General features: G+C 39.1%; 1 protein-coding gene across 1 annotated transcript; it reads right to left on the reverse strand.

Moving 5' to 3' along the window:
- Window positions 1-368: 368 nt before the first annotated feature.
- atoh1b (atonal bHLH transcription factor 1b) lies at window positions 369-1,406 on the reverse strand. The gene has a single exon (XM_030145816.1). It carries the CDS (start codon window positions 1,404-1,406, stop codon window positions 663-665), a length of 744 nt encoding a protein of 247 aa, XP_030001676.1. The 3' UTR covers window positions 369-662.
- Between the last annotated feature and the right edge of the window lie 13,156 nt (window positions 1,407-14,562).

The raw sequence follows: 14,562 nt of genomic DNA on the forward strand, positions 1-14,562 counted from the left end.
TATTTTGGAAACATCATGATGCAACAGTTTTTTCAGATGCAGTTTTTAAAATTTTTATGGAATGTCCTTTGTGGTGAACAGTTTTCTTTTCTTTTTTCTTGTATTAAGTTGTGAAACTCTTGTCCACAAATGTGGACAGAAAACCCATAGCTGGGTCTTAGGAGGTTAAATACTTTTGGACTTGCATGCTTAACTTTTCATCATAGTAGATGTTGAAATTTAACTCAGAAAAATGCAATGTAATACTGACTAAGATAGGAAATGTACACACATAACTTAAAAATACACACCCGTCTCTTAAGAATATCTTTATTGTAGTGAAACAATCATAAAATAAACATATACATAAATATCAAAATAATTGTTTTGAGGCATTTAAACAGTTGTCACCAATGAGTGTCATTAGTGATGGTTTAGGCCAAGTTTAAAGTGCAAGACAAGGCCTTTGGGAGTTGTTCATGGCCTTAAGAAATTCATGATGATAGAGTTGTTTTTGCGTTGTTCCTGTGTCATCTTTTGGCAGTGCAACATCTAAGCTATGACAAGAGATTCTGCAGAACTATCTCATCTCGTTAACATTTCTACCAGCTGTAATCTTTGCTTCCCTGACACCTATAATAAACACTGCAGTACAAAACCAGTTCAGCTCAGTGGTATGTGTGCTACTGTCTTCCATTCTGACTTTCCTCCGTGTCGCTCAGAGGGGAACATTCCCCATCACTGCTGTTAGAAGAGGTCGCTGATTTATTTGACCCCGACTCAGATTTTGGTCCCAGTATGATAAAGTGTCCGACGGAGTCCCTCTGATCTGCGCTCAGCGGGTTCGCGGGCTGGAGGGAGTGGATCAGACTCCTCCTGGATGTCATGTCCGCTGATCCTGGGAGGGGGCTCCGGCAGTCTGGATGGACCACCCCGGCCAGGAGCTCGGACAGCTCAGTGATGTAGATCTGCGCCATTTGGAGGGTGTCATACTTGGACAGTTTCTTCTCGTTTTCCAGGGAGGGGATGACGCTCCTGAGCTCGTCGAAGGCTTTATTCAGGCCGTGCATCCTTCTTCTTTCCCTTGCATTGGCTGCGACTCGTCTGTGCCTCTGGGGGCCAAAGTGGGTCGCTTTGCCCCCCTCTGCTGCCTGGTCAGGGGCTGACTCTGTCATGCCGGCCTCGGACGCGCATTCAGGTACTTTGGGTACCAGTTTGTCCAGTGCCAGGCCCGCGTCTGCAGATCCGTGCGCATCCTTACGCACGGAAAACGCACGGAGAGAATTCGAAGAAATCCAACTTTTGGAGTTGATGCCACTTATTGCGCTGATTTGCGTCTGAATCGCCTGCGCCAGGTTGCGCTGCTGCAACAGGGTAAAATCCTCCGGGTATTCTGTCCAGCTCTGAAGCTCTGCCTTTGCGGTCATCACTGTGGTGGCCTGTGGTGGTTCTCTGCAGGAAAAGGTCAGACAGGACACTCTGGCTCTTGCCCTCGTTTCTGGAGTGTTTGCACTGCGCCAGCAATTTATACATCCTCCCCTCAGTCACCTTGGTGTCAGTCCCAGCCCTCCAACAGCCCTGACAGCCCTGCAGCTTCAGGAGGCAGCAGCCAATCGCACAGTCCCCCCTGACCCTGTCAAAGAACAATTAGACAAAGCTCCACTTTTTGTCCCCCCTCCATTGTGCATTGTAATTCAACCACAGCCTTGTTATTATCCTTACACTATGGGCCCCGTGAAGTATTAATCATTTAAGAGCTTGGCTTATATTTAAAAGGCTTTCAAGTGAAGAAAATGATCTGATGAACTTGTTCTGTTCTCTGGGATGGGATATTGGCTCATTCATTTAAAATTAAAATGAATTCAACACACAATTTATATATTTTAGAAAGATTCATTGCAATAATTTACTTTAACTGTACACATATTATTAATAAAAAATATATCTAATGTGTTCACTGGGTTTGTTGTGTGTCACTGTAAATCCCCTTATCGTTATCCACACTCCTCCAGCGATGCAGAATAAAACATTTCAACATCTTTCTCATGTGCAAAGGAACTGACTTCTTAATTGGCTCTGATTCTTGATGGGTCTGGCAGTGTTTAGGTTTGTTCTCAAACAGACAGTAAAAGGTGAACAATCTCTCTAGGATTATTTGCAGAGGAATAATAAAAAGAACAGGTGGGAGGCAAGACTTTCAACACACCTGTCTATAGCACAGACATGATAACTGATAAGTCGTCTAAGGGTAATTTATGAATCATTAAGCGTAAAACCAGGACAACATTACGCATACGGGCTTAATGTAAATAAAATGTCACGCATGTGTTCTCATTGAAGTTTTCATACTGTTATTTTTAAATGAGGCTGAATCGAGTAAGATTAACTAGGCTGCAAATTTTGGTTAGTTATGTGGCCCCCATGCCTCTCAGCTGGTGTCCCTTGGCACCTCACACAAGCTTCAAACCTCTGTCAGAAGTGTTATCCACGTCTCCCATATGTTGCAGACAGTGACAACTCAGCTTTCACACTGACACTTCCCTCTGACACCAGAGCTAATCACTCATTACACCATCAATTACAACAGAAGACCCGGTCCAGCATCACCATGGACCTGTCCAGTGGGGGAGCTCAGATGACTGTGATGATGAACAAATTCAGTGTCCAGTCTCTGGCTTTTTTTTCTCGGTGTGTATTTGTGTGTCTGTGTCTGTGTGTGTAACAATCGGGGTCGAGCACTAGTAAAGAAAATCACCGTGACCTGCCTCTCCGCCAGCAGTTTAATGAGGCCTGCTCTTCGTTGAATAAATCGGCACGCTCTCCATCCTGGGGTGTCCATTCATTTTTTGGCTACATGAATATTTCATTCCTTCAGCCCCACTGCCAGCGCAACAGCCTGTAACCCTGCGTGCAGGCTTTAAAAAATGCGGCTACACTTCCCATCTGGTGTGGGGCGTGAGCGGGGAGTGGCAGTAGAGGCCGAGGAGGTGTGAGGAACATTTCTAAGGTCAACTTCTAGTGACCTTCTGTAAGAGTGAGACTGATGAGTCCAAGTCTCAGCAGGCAGGGGGGTAGACAACACGAGCCACAACAACTGATGCTCTTATGGCAACTTTTGGGACTGGTGGGAGCTCTACTGGGAACTAATTAACTTAGTGCTACAGTTGGTCTTTCTGAGGAAACTGGAACCACCCTGTAAAAGATTGAACAATTTCAGCGTCAGCATCATTTGTAAATTAATAAACACAGGGTGCTGGCTCTTTATCCAAATACAAATTCCATACTTTTTCAAAACTGCTATTTTTTCCCCCCAAGACCTTGACTTTATGTACTTTTATACTTGCATGCCTACTTTTTTTGGTTGAGATTGTACCTGCTGTGTGCAGTAGGAAAGTTCATTTTAATAAATGTATCAATAGCTGAATGCATAATTTGCAATAAATTATGTTTTACTAACAGAAATGTTTTCAAAACTTGAAAATCACAAAAGTGCATGGGTATCATACAAACAAGTCTCACTAGAATCATTCCTGTAACAGCCGGTTAGCAAAACCACATCGTTTTTTTTAATATGCTTTCCTCGTGTATTTCTTATCTTATAAAACGATGTGCCTTTGAGCGTACTCTAAAATTCGACTATGAGAGAAACGTTTTTTCCATACTTTATGAAGACTTTAACACAAAATTCCAGACTTTTCAAGGTCTGGAAAACAGCATTTCAAAATTCCATACTTTTTAAGACTTTCAAGACATGTGCAAGTCCCCTGTAAACATCTGCACATCACTACCTAAAACCACACGTTGATAAAACTACCTATAGAGCCAACAATTCACTTTTAATCTTCTGCCATTAGATGTTGCTTAAGCCTACACAGGAACAAGGAGTTCCTCATCTCAACGTTTGTGTAAGCAGTATAGTATTTACTTGGGCATCCTTCCAAGAGAGTTATCTCGATAATACAGTGTAAAACCCAGAATCCCCACAATAACAAGGTTAGATTTGACTGGTTCCCAGATCCAAACAGAATATAAACACTATTGAAAGAAAGCCTCTGATCCAATATGCTTGCCATTATGCCCTTTTAATTGCAACTTGTGAAGTTCACACCGTGAAATTAGTGATGATTAAAAATAAGATGGTTACTGTGGCTATTTTGGGGTCAACAGTCGAGCAAATATAACAGAAGTTTATAGTGATTCTCGACTCTTCTAAACCAACTCAACCACAGCTTCTCTTGACACATGCACGATTGTGGTTTGGCTGCAATTTCACTGCTATTAACAGATTAGGTTTACACACCTCCTACCGTCTGTGGTTGCAAATGACGAATCCCACTGTTAGGTCCCCACTGAAAACTGCAGGGATTCTCTGATTCAACTCATGGGCCTTTAATAGAGACTGTGAGTATAGCTCCATTAATAATTCTACATGTTCTCATTGTTCTAATTTCTAGTAAATGAAGCAGGCCTAATAGTGAAATTAAACCTGTCCTCATTTCACTGGGGACGCCTTAAAACCTCTTCAATTATCCCTGGGGAAGTAGTTGGAGAACTGTGGCCCCGAGCAATCTATAATTAATTCAAGTCTATTTTCCAGGCCTGAGTTATATCTGTTTCTTTGTCCACCTTTTCAAGACACTACACCTTATATTCATACAAACCTCAGATATTAAGGTAAGAAGCTCCCTGTTAGTACAGCTCCAAAAAACAACAAAAAAACCTGTGTAGTTTGATTTACAAATTTCAGTGAATTACAGAAAATAACAGGTTTACATTACATAAAATAATAGATGAAGTCTTGTTTGTGTGCTTAAAGGCATACTTAGCTTCCTTGCTAACTCAGACTGTAACGTACGAGCCACGCTTCGGCCCGGTTGTCTCCTGTGTTTTAATTAAAGACCTCTTAATTTCGAGACAATAGAGCGTTTCCATTTTTCACACAATAGACTTTAGGACAGTGCACCGGGAACAGGGAACCTCTTGATGTCGGGAGCAGTCTCTGGTCTGTAATTATCCCTCACACACCCGGAGCTACGGAGGTGGTTCGAGTGAGCAGAAAAAAATCCTAATGCCGGGGTTTCAGACGCAAATTAGCACAATTAGCGGCCTCATTAATTTGGGAAGTAGCCTAATATTCTTGTCGAAGTAACGGTTTATTAAGTAGGTCCTATCTTAAAAGGCTAATTGATGAACCCTGTAAGCGGAGGACAATAAGAGGAGATTAGCCTACTTCTTGGTTAGAAGAGTTAAAACACCCGAAACGAACAACTTTTTAAAATTAGCTTACAACAGTTAAGTTAAAAACTAGCTTATGTGTTATCGCGAGAGTTGAGGGGGTCAGGTTAAAGTGGAGGGAAATGTCGCGATGCCATACGTCTGGATGGTTGAGGGGAGGGTGGGTCTTCGGTTAAACTAACCTCCCCGGGGGACAGGGGGCGACCCCGGGGTCAGCAGTGAATTTAGTGGTGCATGACGGGTACAACAAAGCACCCCTTTGAACGATGGAGTTAAAAGAGACTAACTTTGTAAGACACGTGTCTATGTAATAAAACACTTCCATGTTAAGTACATAGATATGCAAAAATGGAGACATTAATCACGCTAGGTTAGCTTAAAAAAAAAAAAAGACTTTAAACTTACTAAAAGGGATTTCAGTATGAAATGAATTACTGCATTTTTAAAAAAAATTATTTGTTGTCTTAATTCTTCTTCTTCTTCTTCTTCTTCTTCTTCTTCTTCTTCTTCTTCTTCTTCCTATTATTATTATTATTATTATTATTATTATTATTATTTACATTATTGACCACAACTAAGAAAACAATATTAAAAATATGTGCCAAATTTATGTCACACAGTAACTGATATAAAAAAGAAACTGAAGAAGATATTCACACATTTCATTATTGACAGCAACCAATAATAAATAAACTAACATTAGAGTGAACTATACAGTTGACTCACAAGTCAATACAAGCCTAACAACAACTTCAGTGAAAATATGTAACTGATACTTGGTTCTGTTAGACTGGTTCAGCATGTTAACTTATTAGAAACATGATATGTAGCCTAAATGGATTTCTTTCTTAATAACAGCTGTCTTTTACTTATTTTCGTAATTCTTTTTTTTTTGAAGCTGTTCCTAATTCTTATCTGAGTTAAATATGGTTAACTTATAGGTGGTGGCAAATTAATACTTATATTATCATATAATAATAATAATGAGGCTAATATTAACATGGTTACCATTTACTCTGAATGGTTGGATAGGTCTTCTTCCTTTAATTGTCTAGATGATTAATTGATGTCAAAGGAGAAGAGCATTCTTTTAATTGGCTGCTTTTTCCCTCATGAATGGCAGGCTAAAAATTCCATTTTGACTGAGCTCTTTGCTTGCACCAGCACACCATATGGCAGATAGGCAAATGTGGAGTGGGCTCCAAACAGCCAGTCCATCCAGAGAACAAGAAAGACTCCCAGACACTCCAGCATCAGGGACTCTGAGAGTTGACAGCAGATGATAAACACTTACACTGTGTAATAGATGCTCAGGCTATTGTGCTTGTAATAATGGCTTCATGTAATGCTTTGAGACACAGAAAAGCACACACGTGTATTAAACCTATATGGACATATTTCCAGGAGTTGAATGTGTTAATTTATATCTTTGAGCTTTCAGTAAATGAATTAATAAAACCTTTATAAAATGTTGCTTCACAGTGTCACAGTGTCCTATTAAAATTATAATTACAATAAAATGTTACATTTACAAAAAAACAAACAAAAAAAAAAACACCATCATTCCTTATTTTGATAAAGACCTTGCATAGCTTCCTTACAGCTCCATTGTTCACTACATCATGTGGGTATTATTTGTATTTCTGTTCACCCATGAATGTAAATTTTGCATCGGGTTCTTATAATTAAGCATAATATTTTAAAAGATAATGACCTTCAAGATGACAGATTGTCCCTAGCTTGTTTGTTTATTTATGCGATTGGAGAGATATGTTTTTCAAAATTTCATGTGAATCTGAAGGTGTACAGCAGACTGGGTGATGTAAGCTGTTAATGTGATCAGCTGAGCCGAAACACACCATATTTGAAGATAAAATAAATAAATCAGGGATGAGGATACACCTGCCAGCAAACATTTCAGTTTCAATAGAAGCCACTAGATGGCAACAGCATACAGCACACTCACCACTAATGGAACAAATATTAGAGGTTGCTTTTCAGTCGAAGAATCAAATGAAACATAATGATTACAAAATACACAGAGACACTCAAACAATCTAAATGATCCCTTAAGAACTGACAGGTTTATTTACCAGACAAATCCTGCAGGGGACGGACATTTGTCTGAGAGGGGGATATCTCTGGAGGTTTCTGCCATGGTCGACAATCAGAAAGCCATTTACTGTGAGGATAAAGATGTGTATCTTATCATAATAAGGCCTTACTCAGTTCATTGGGGATTACATCCCACACGATACAGGCAACAACGTGATGCGATTGTATCCTCAGCCTATCAGCTACTATTCTTAACCCCGCTCAATTGAAAAAAGATACCCCCAAAAACTTTCTCTATTCTGAGCTGTCTCAAATATTGGATGGATGTATATCTGACTTACCTTTTATTATCATATACATCACCAGGGCTAAAGTAAACTGGGGTAGACCACGTCTCAGCTCAGCCTTCTGTGAACTAAATTGACCAGTAGAGAGCAGTAGTGTTCTGTGAGTTAATGCCAGACACATGCAGAGCAGCATGTAGCTGTTAGTCAGTTAAAATGAGCAACACTGTCCGCTGACCTCTCTGACCTTGCAGACTGAATTAAGCCTGCTACACAAAGTGGAAGCTGTTATGAAGTCATGTGGACATCATCGAATTATGCAAGGATGTTTTCAATAAGTGAACCTTTGAAAGTGCATGACCTTCAATGCCTTTAGTGCCTGTGAAGTCAGTGAACTGAACCGAATGGATAGTGGACAACTTGCATCGTCCTCATGTCACTCACGTCGACTTGATCTCCCCACCTGTCTACTTTCCTCAGAAAGGTTTTGAAGTGTGCTTCATGACTTTATGGAGTGCTGTGATGGAAGGAAAGGACAGCATTTTAGAAATGATTATGACTATCATGATCACAGTCAGAGTGTAAGTCCAGCAAGATTATTTCATTAGATGAGTGGTGACAGCCACAACCAACTTCAATTATAATCATCTGATCCCCATAATTTGGCTGCAAAGATCGCTCATCATCCTTCAGTATGGATTTTCTATGGTCGATTAATGTAATTGGATTCACCAATGTCTCAGTCTGAACTGACATCTGAGCTGATGTCAGCAACAGGCTTTATCATTGCTCTTTTGGCTTTTAGCGATGAATTTCGGTCCTGTACATGAGTGCTTGTGTGGCTAGAAACAAGAATTTAGTGGTCAACAATGTGCCAGCATGTCCCACGCTATGAAGGGTCAGGTATAAATAACCTTCATTATGAAAAGAGCAATTTTCTGCACCTGCCTGCTAATTGTTCCCCTGCTGACACTTTGAATTGGTGTGATCTCTCCTTTTAAAGCACTAACTTGAAATAAAGGGAGTGTGATATTAGGGTGGTAAGGAGAGAGAAATGGAAGAAGGGGGAAGGGTAGGGGTGAGATGTTTCATGGTGAGATGCATCTTTGACTGAGCGGAGCAGATTCACTGTTATAATCCTTCACTGATTTCCATCTGTAATGCAGGCTGCTAAGGGTGCCAAATGCTCACATGCTGCATCTAATTGTAGAAGTAGCCGTGGATCAGGTACTGCCTGCTGTCCCCCTTCTCACCACCCTGAGCTTAGAAGGAAATAAAATGTCGACGTCAAATATCTACTGAGATGGGATGTATATGTATATTCCTTTGCCTGGGGCTAAACTGAATGGAAATCATTAACAAGTCCTTTATTGTGATTCTCAGTCTGTAAGGTGTACATGTGGCTGCCAGCTGAGAATGCCATAGGTGAGGTTTTTGCTGTAGGAAGCAGTAAATGGAGGTGGATGACACTGGTGAGCCAAAGTTGAGAGGTGAGAAATATAGGACCAGTAGGAGCTGGAGTGTGGGTGTGAGGTGACAGCTGCTGTATAGGAACAACAGGTATAAAAGATATGCTATTCCTGTGATACCTCAATTATTTGCCAACAAAAACAACTTTCTGTCTGAAGCTCAAATCAAAAAATCCTCCCCTGAAAAGACTTCCAAATTGTGTGCTGTATTGTGCACTTTTTTCTTTGCTTACCTTCAAAAGAGAGTGTTCTGTCCTGCTGCATTAAGAAATCATGACAGATAGCAAACTAAATTATGTTTGTATGATTTAGTCTGTTGGAGATTTAAAGTAAACTGACAGACCGCCAACAATGCTATTAAGAGCTGACTAACAAGCCCATGGACTGAACCTAATTCCTTGAATATTTTGCTCTCAGCTAAACCATATGTTAAGTATCAAAACCTGTACATGTGCACTTAATATTCAATCTTGCAACAACATGTCTTGTCCTGAACAGTTGCAGATTTATTTGTCTGTAAATCAGCCTGTAAGTAAACACAACATCAGCTATTTTAATGTGAATAACGTGTATAATTTCCAGTTAAAGTTAAATCACACAAAATGGAAATGAGAATAAATGTAATTGCACCAGTGAAAGCAGCAACACGAGAGCTTTTACAGTCTCAATTATCTGTTGTTGGGCTTGACTGAGATCCCATGACACTGGCTGTTAGAGATTTTATTATTTTACAGCCTAAGTATCATATTATGGCTTTTTATTGTCCTCACAGCGGAAAATTGATTTTGCGTCCTGGGCTGAGGCCTGTCAGCGACATGAGGTATCGCAAGCTGGATAGTAACCCAAACACATCACGGAACAAGACAAAAAACCTTACACGTGATACAATAGTTTAGACATAAAAAGTGGCTGAGGACATCTGCAGGGCATCACTAAAGCAGGAGGGTGGAAACACAGAGTGGAATCATAGCTCTTGTGTTTTTTGGCTTTGGGCGAGGCTTGTTTTCCCTCACTCACTCATTCTCGCACACAAGCTTGCACACAAGTCAACAATAAAGTATCTACGATCAAAAACATAAGAGAATGCTGTTTGACAGCAAATTTTCACTTTCCTTTGACAGCCATTGTGAGGCTATGAGCTTGTGAAGGTTGAGTGGCATCCCTGCCAAGAATAAAGGATAGTTATTAAAGAAAAGACCATGGAGGTACTGCTGAAGAGAGACGGGGTGCACCACAAGCCTGGCATTCCAAGGTCAGAAGCAATGCCCTCTGGCAGGAAGCGCTGTGAGGAATGGCAATGTCAGTCAGAAACCTCCCTCACCTCCTTGAACCTGTCAATTTGCCGGCAATAATTAATCTCTCCCTGGTTAAATATAAAGATTGTAAATCACAGCATGATCCGGCTCCATTAGGGGGCCTTCATCTGTCAGCTGCAGACCTTGGCTAATGGCCCTTTGTAAGCAGCGCACTGGCTGAGGCGTCACACCAGCCACCTACTGGCCCTCCTCATCATTTGTTTCTCATGGAGACAATCTGCCTCCAACTCACAGAATCCAGAATCATCAAACCACAGGCATGCAGACCCCAGGATTAGACCACTAAAAGTCATTACTCGCAAAACCCATAACACACACCACTTGATAAAATGTCAGTGTGAAGAATACATTATAAGTTTTAAAAGTTACCTCTAATGGTTAAAAAGTTTAAGTGATAAGTCGTGTAATAATCATTATAGTAGGCGTATGTACTCTTATAGCTTTCAAAATATTAGACAAATTCTTCAAATGGAAAATTAACTTTTTACATCTAAGTATGCATATGCATTATTATGTTGTAAGAGGCCTTTTTTATTTTACAGATAACCTGGTGTCTTCCTACTTAATTGAAACTTACATCTTTATTAATAATTTACTTCTAGTGAGCCATTATATCTGAATGTAAATGACAGAAAATAATCTATTTTAGTTATGGTTATGTAAAATTGTTGTCATTACTTGATAACCTACAGGTAGGCATTATTAAGACCAAATTATCTTTTATATAATGTTATTAAATTATTATGTATTTATGTAATTTCTTTCAAATTAGAAAGGCGCCCACATATTTATGCCTTATGTATTTAGTCACTAAATGTTTAACCTAAAGCCAGTATCTTAACTTGAATGTAAACTTAATTCATACATTTTTCTACATCTCAAAGTTTTGCACATATATTTTCAAAATTATCTGTGTGTACCAGACTTCTTCCAATGAAAAAGATATTTTTTAAATAGTTTTTCTTACATTTTGAGATTTAAGTTAGAGCAAAGGAGCATATTCAGCAGATGATCTCTGACAGTATCAAATGCTGCACATCTACCACTATTCACAGTGAAGGTCAAGGAACGAATGAAAAATATAAGTAAATCATAGTTTTGTGCTTAGGGGAGTTTTAATCATCACCTTCTGAACACAGCAACACATTTAAACACGAAACACTGCACGTAAAGACATACAGTGCATTTTTATTCATGAGCAGATGCACTAATTTTGTGTGGAGAAGAGTTTTATAGGAGTGTTTTACAGGGTGTCTTTGCAAAACTCTGCCATTGCCTTTTAAAGGTAAAGCATCCTTGCAGTTGTATGACTATCACAAAGAGGTTTTCAAAAATTAACCGTACGGCTTATGTACTATATTAGCTTTTGATTGGTTGTGGTAATAAAGTAGAGTATTTCAAGCTGTTATGCAGGCTGTTCATGGTCAGCGTTGATGGATAATGAGAATAAAATGTAGCCAATGAGCAAAGTAGTATCTGTGTGTCCTTCACGTGTTCACCGTTCAGTGTGTTACCTCACTTCAGATTCCTTCCATGATTGTCCTTGTTTTTCTTCATTGTCCAACAGTGGCCACATTTAACAACAAATCTACATTTTAGCTTTTAATTACTTGTACACAGCTCTGTGACCCACTTCACAGTGATCATTATACCATTGCACTGTTGCTTTCAGCTGAGCACCTCTTCTTCTGAAAAACTCCCCTTGCATCCCTTTGGACTCAGCATTATATCAACCATAATAAAGTTGTTTGTTTGTGTGCTTGTAGGGGGTAAACTCTGCGATAGTCTTTGAACGAGCTGTTAGCACTGTGCACTGTTGTGCTTGTTAAATGCTTTGTTGGAAGTTTGACACTCAGCTTCTCAGCCTGCACCCGACGCTGCCGACAGTATCCTTAAGTCATGAGGCTGTTTCATGCTGAGCCCCCATGGGTGAGGGAGGGATGACAGGATAGCTGTAGAGGCAAACAACAAATGTGAGCACACACATTCATACACACATACAGTCACCTTTAAAGTGTATAAGAGCTCCCTGATGCCAACGCTGCCACACTGCATGACTAATGCAGCCCGCAAGTCACTGTTTCTTCTAGCTGAGTCCCCAAGAGCTGAATTAATTGGCTGTCATCATGGTAGCCCTCATTCTCACACACTGACGCACACACACACACAAGCATGCAATGATCAAGATATAAATAAACTGTGTCAACCTGGCATTTAAGTGACATGCAACCATAAACACTGTGTGCAGCGTTCAATGACCATCTCTTACTTTGGAAATCCCATAAAGCATTTGGACCCTGAAATGCACATCACCAGAACTGCCAAGTGGTTGCATAGATGGCTCATATTTACTGTAAACACTCTGAAAAATACAGTTAATCTTGCCAGGAGTTAGAAATAGATCAATGTGTTAAGCGTGGAGGAGTCTGGGGGTGAATAGCTTAGCTTAGCATAAAGACTGGAGGCACACAGAAACAACTAACCTTCTCTCCAGCATCTCCCCAGCTAAATGATTGTGTTGTGTTAGTTTAATCCATTAAGAAAATAAGCAATTTAAAATGGGAGATTTTACACAGATTTTCACAGTTGTCTACCAAAAATATATGTTACCACACACTGCTATCTTTACAGAATTGTTTGTGCAATTAACTGAGATAATGACTTCTAAAGGTCAGCTTTGGCATTAACTTACCAACAAGTAATTACTTTTGCAAATTAGTGTTTTATTACAATGTTTTTTTAGGAGAAACAGCTGTGTTAACATTAGCAAAATTAGACTATTCTAGTAACTGTAAAAAGTGGAATCAAATACAGAAGTACACAGTGTGCAGACTTATTAAACTTGCCAAAACAAATCAACAAATCTATCAGTGGTGGTTCTAGAAGATTTTATATGCAGAAAGGAAGCAAGAGGTCATCACAGGATGGAAGAGGGGATTCTCCACATATAATATTATGTGTATGTCTTAGCTTTGTTGTTTTGTAATGAGCATAATGTCTTTTCACAGTGTCTTTATTAAAATACAACAAGACAATAGAGAGGAATATTGTGAACAACATTAAAAACTCATTATAAACTATGTGGTTTCCACAGGAAACAGTCAGTATTTAGTGTGATGTCTGTTCCCATGATAAAAAAGTAGCTCAAACAATTAGAAACATTGGACATATGATTAATGAAGCCTGGTGTAAAACAGTAGAACATTAGTCCAGTCATAATGTCTGTGCAGAACAGCTCAAGACATGATAAGTACAAAGGAATAATTACACTAAATACTGGATACTTAAGTCTCTTTTATTCTGAATTTTTTTTTTTTTAATGCTGTTCTATACTTTATTTGTATGTTGTTACACAGGCTGACAAATACGTTATAGTACAGGGTGGGGAAGCAAAATTTACAATGAACATTTAGTTGTTTTTTCTCAGCAGGGACTACGTCAATTGTTTTGAAACCAAACATATATTGATGTCATAATCATACCTAACACTATTATCCATACCTTTTCAGAAACTTTTGCCCATATGAGTAATCAGGAAAGCAAACGTCAAAGAGTGTGTGATTTGCTGAATGCACTCGTCACACCAAAGGAGATTTCAAAAATAGTTGGAGTGTCCATAAAGACTGTTTATAATGTAAAGAAGAGAATGACTATGAGCAAAACTATTACGAGAAAGTCTGGAAGATACTATTAAAGAAGAATGGGAGAAGTTGTCACCCGAATATTTGAGGAACACTTGCGCAAGTTTCAGGAAGCGTGTGAAGGCAGTTATTGAGAAAGAAGGAGGACACATAGAATAAAAACAATTTCTATTATGTAAATTTTCTTGTGGCAAATAAATTCTCATGACTTTCAATAAACTAATTGGTCATACACTGTCTTTCAATCCCTGCCTCAAAATATTGTAAATTTTGCTTCCCCACCCTGTATATAATGAGATTCTTTAAAAAAAAAAAAAACACAAACAAAACTACTTGTGGTCTAAACATTTTGGCACAGTGCTGTAAATACATCATAAATACATTAAACAAACAAAAAACAATCCAAAAATACTTTGAAAGTCTTTATTGTAACATTATGCACTACATCAGTACATTACCCAAATGTTTTTAAAGCACAACAGGAACAAGACCAGCCTTCGAAACATGCTGTTTTAACAGAAAAATGAACATTTTTCATTCCGAGTAAAAGTTCTGCTTCATAAATAATGACAGTAATTGCCTC

This window comes from Sphaeramia orbicularis, chromosome 10, assembly GCF_902148855.1.
Source record: "Sphaeramia orbicularis chromosome 10, fSphaOr1.1, whole genome shotgun sequence".
Lineage (NCBI taxonomy): Eukaryota > Metazoa > Chordata > Actinopteri > Kurtiformes > Apogonidae > Sphaeramia > Sphaeramia orbicularis.

Bases quoted from the DNA above. Each gene is read 5' to 3' on its own strand.
- atoh1b (XM_030145816.1), bottom strand. From the start codon at position 1,406: ATGACCGCAAAGGCAGAGCTTCAGAGCTGGACAGAATACCCGGAGGAT.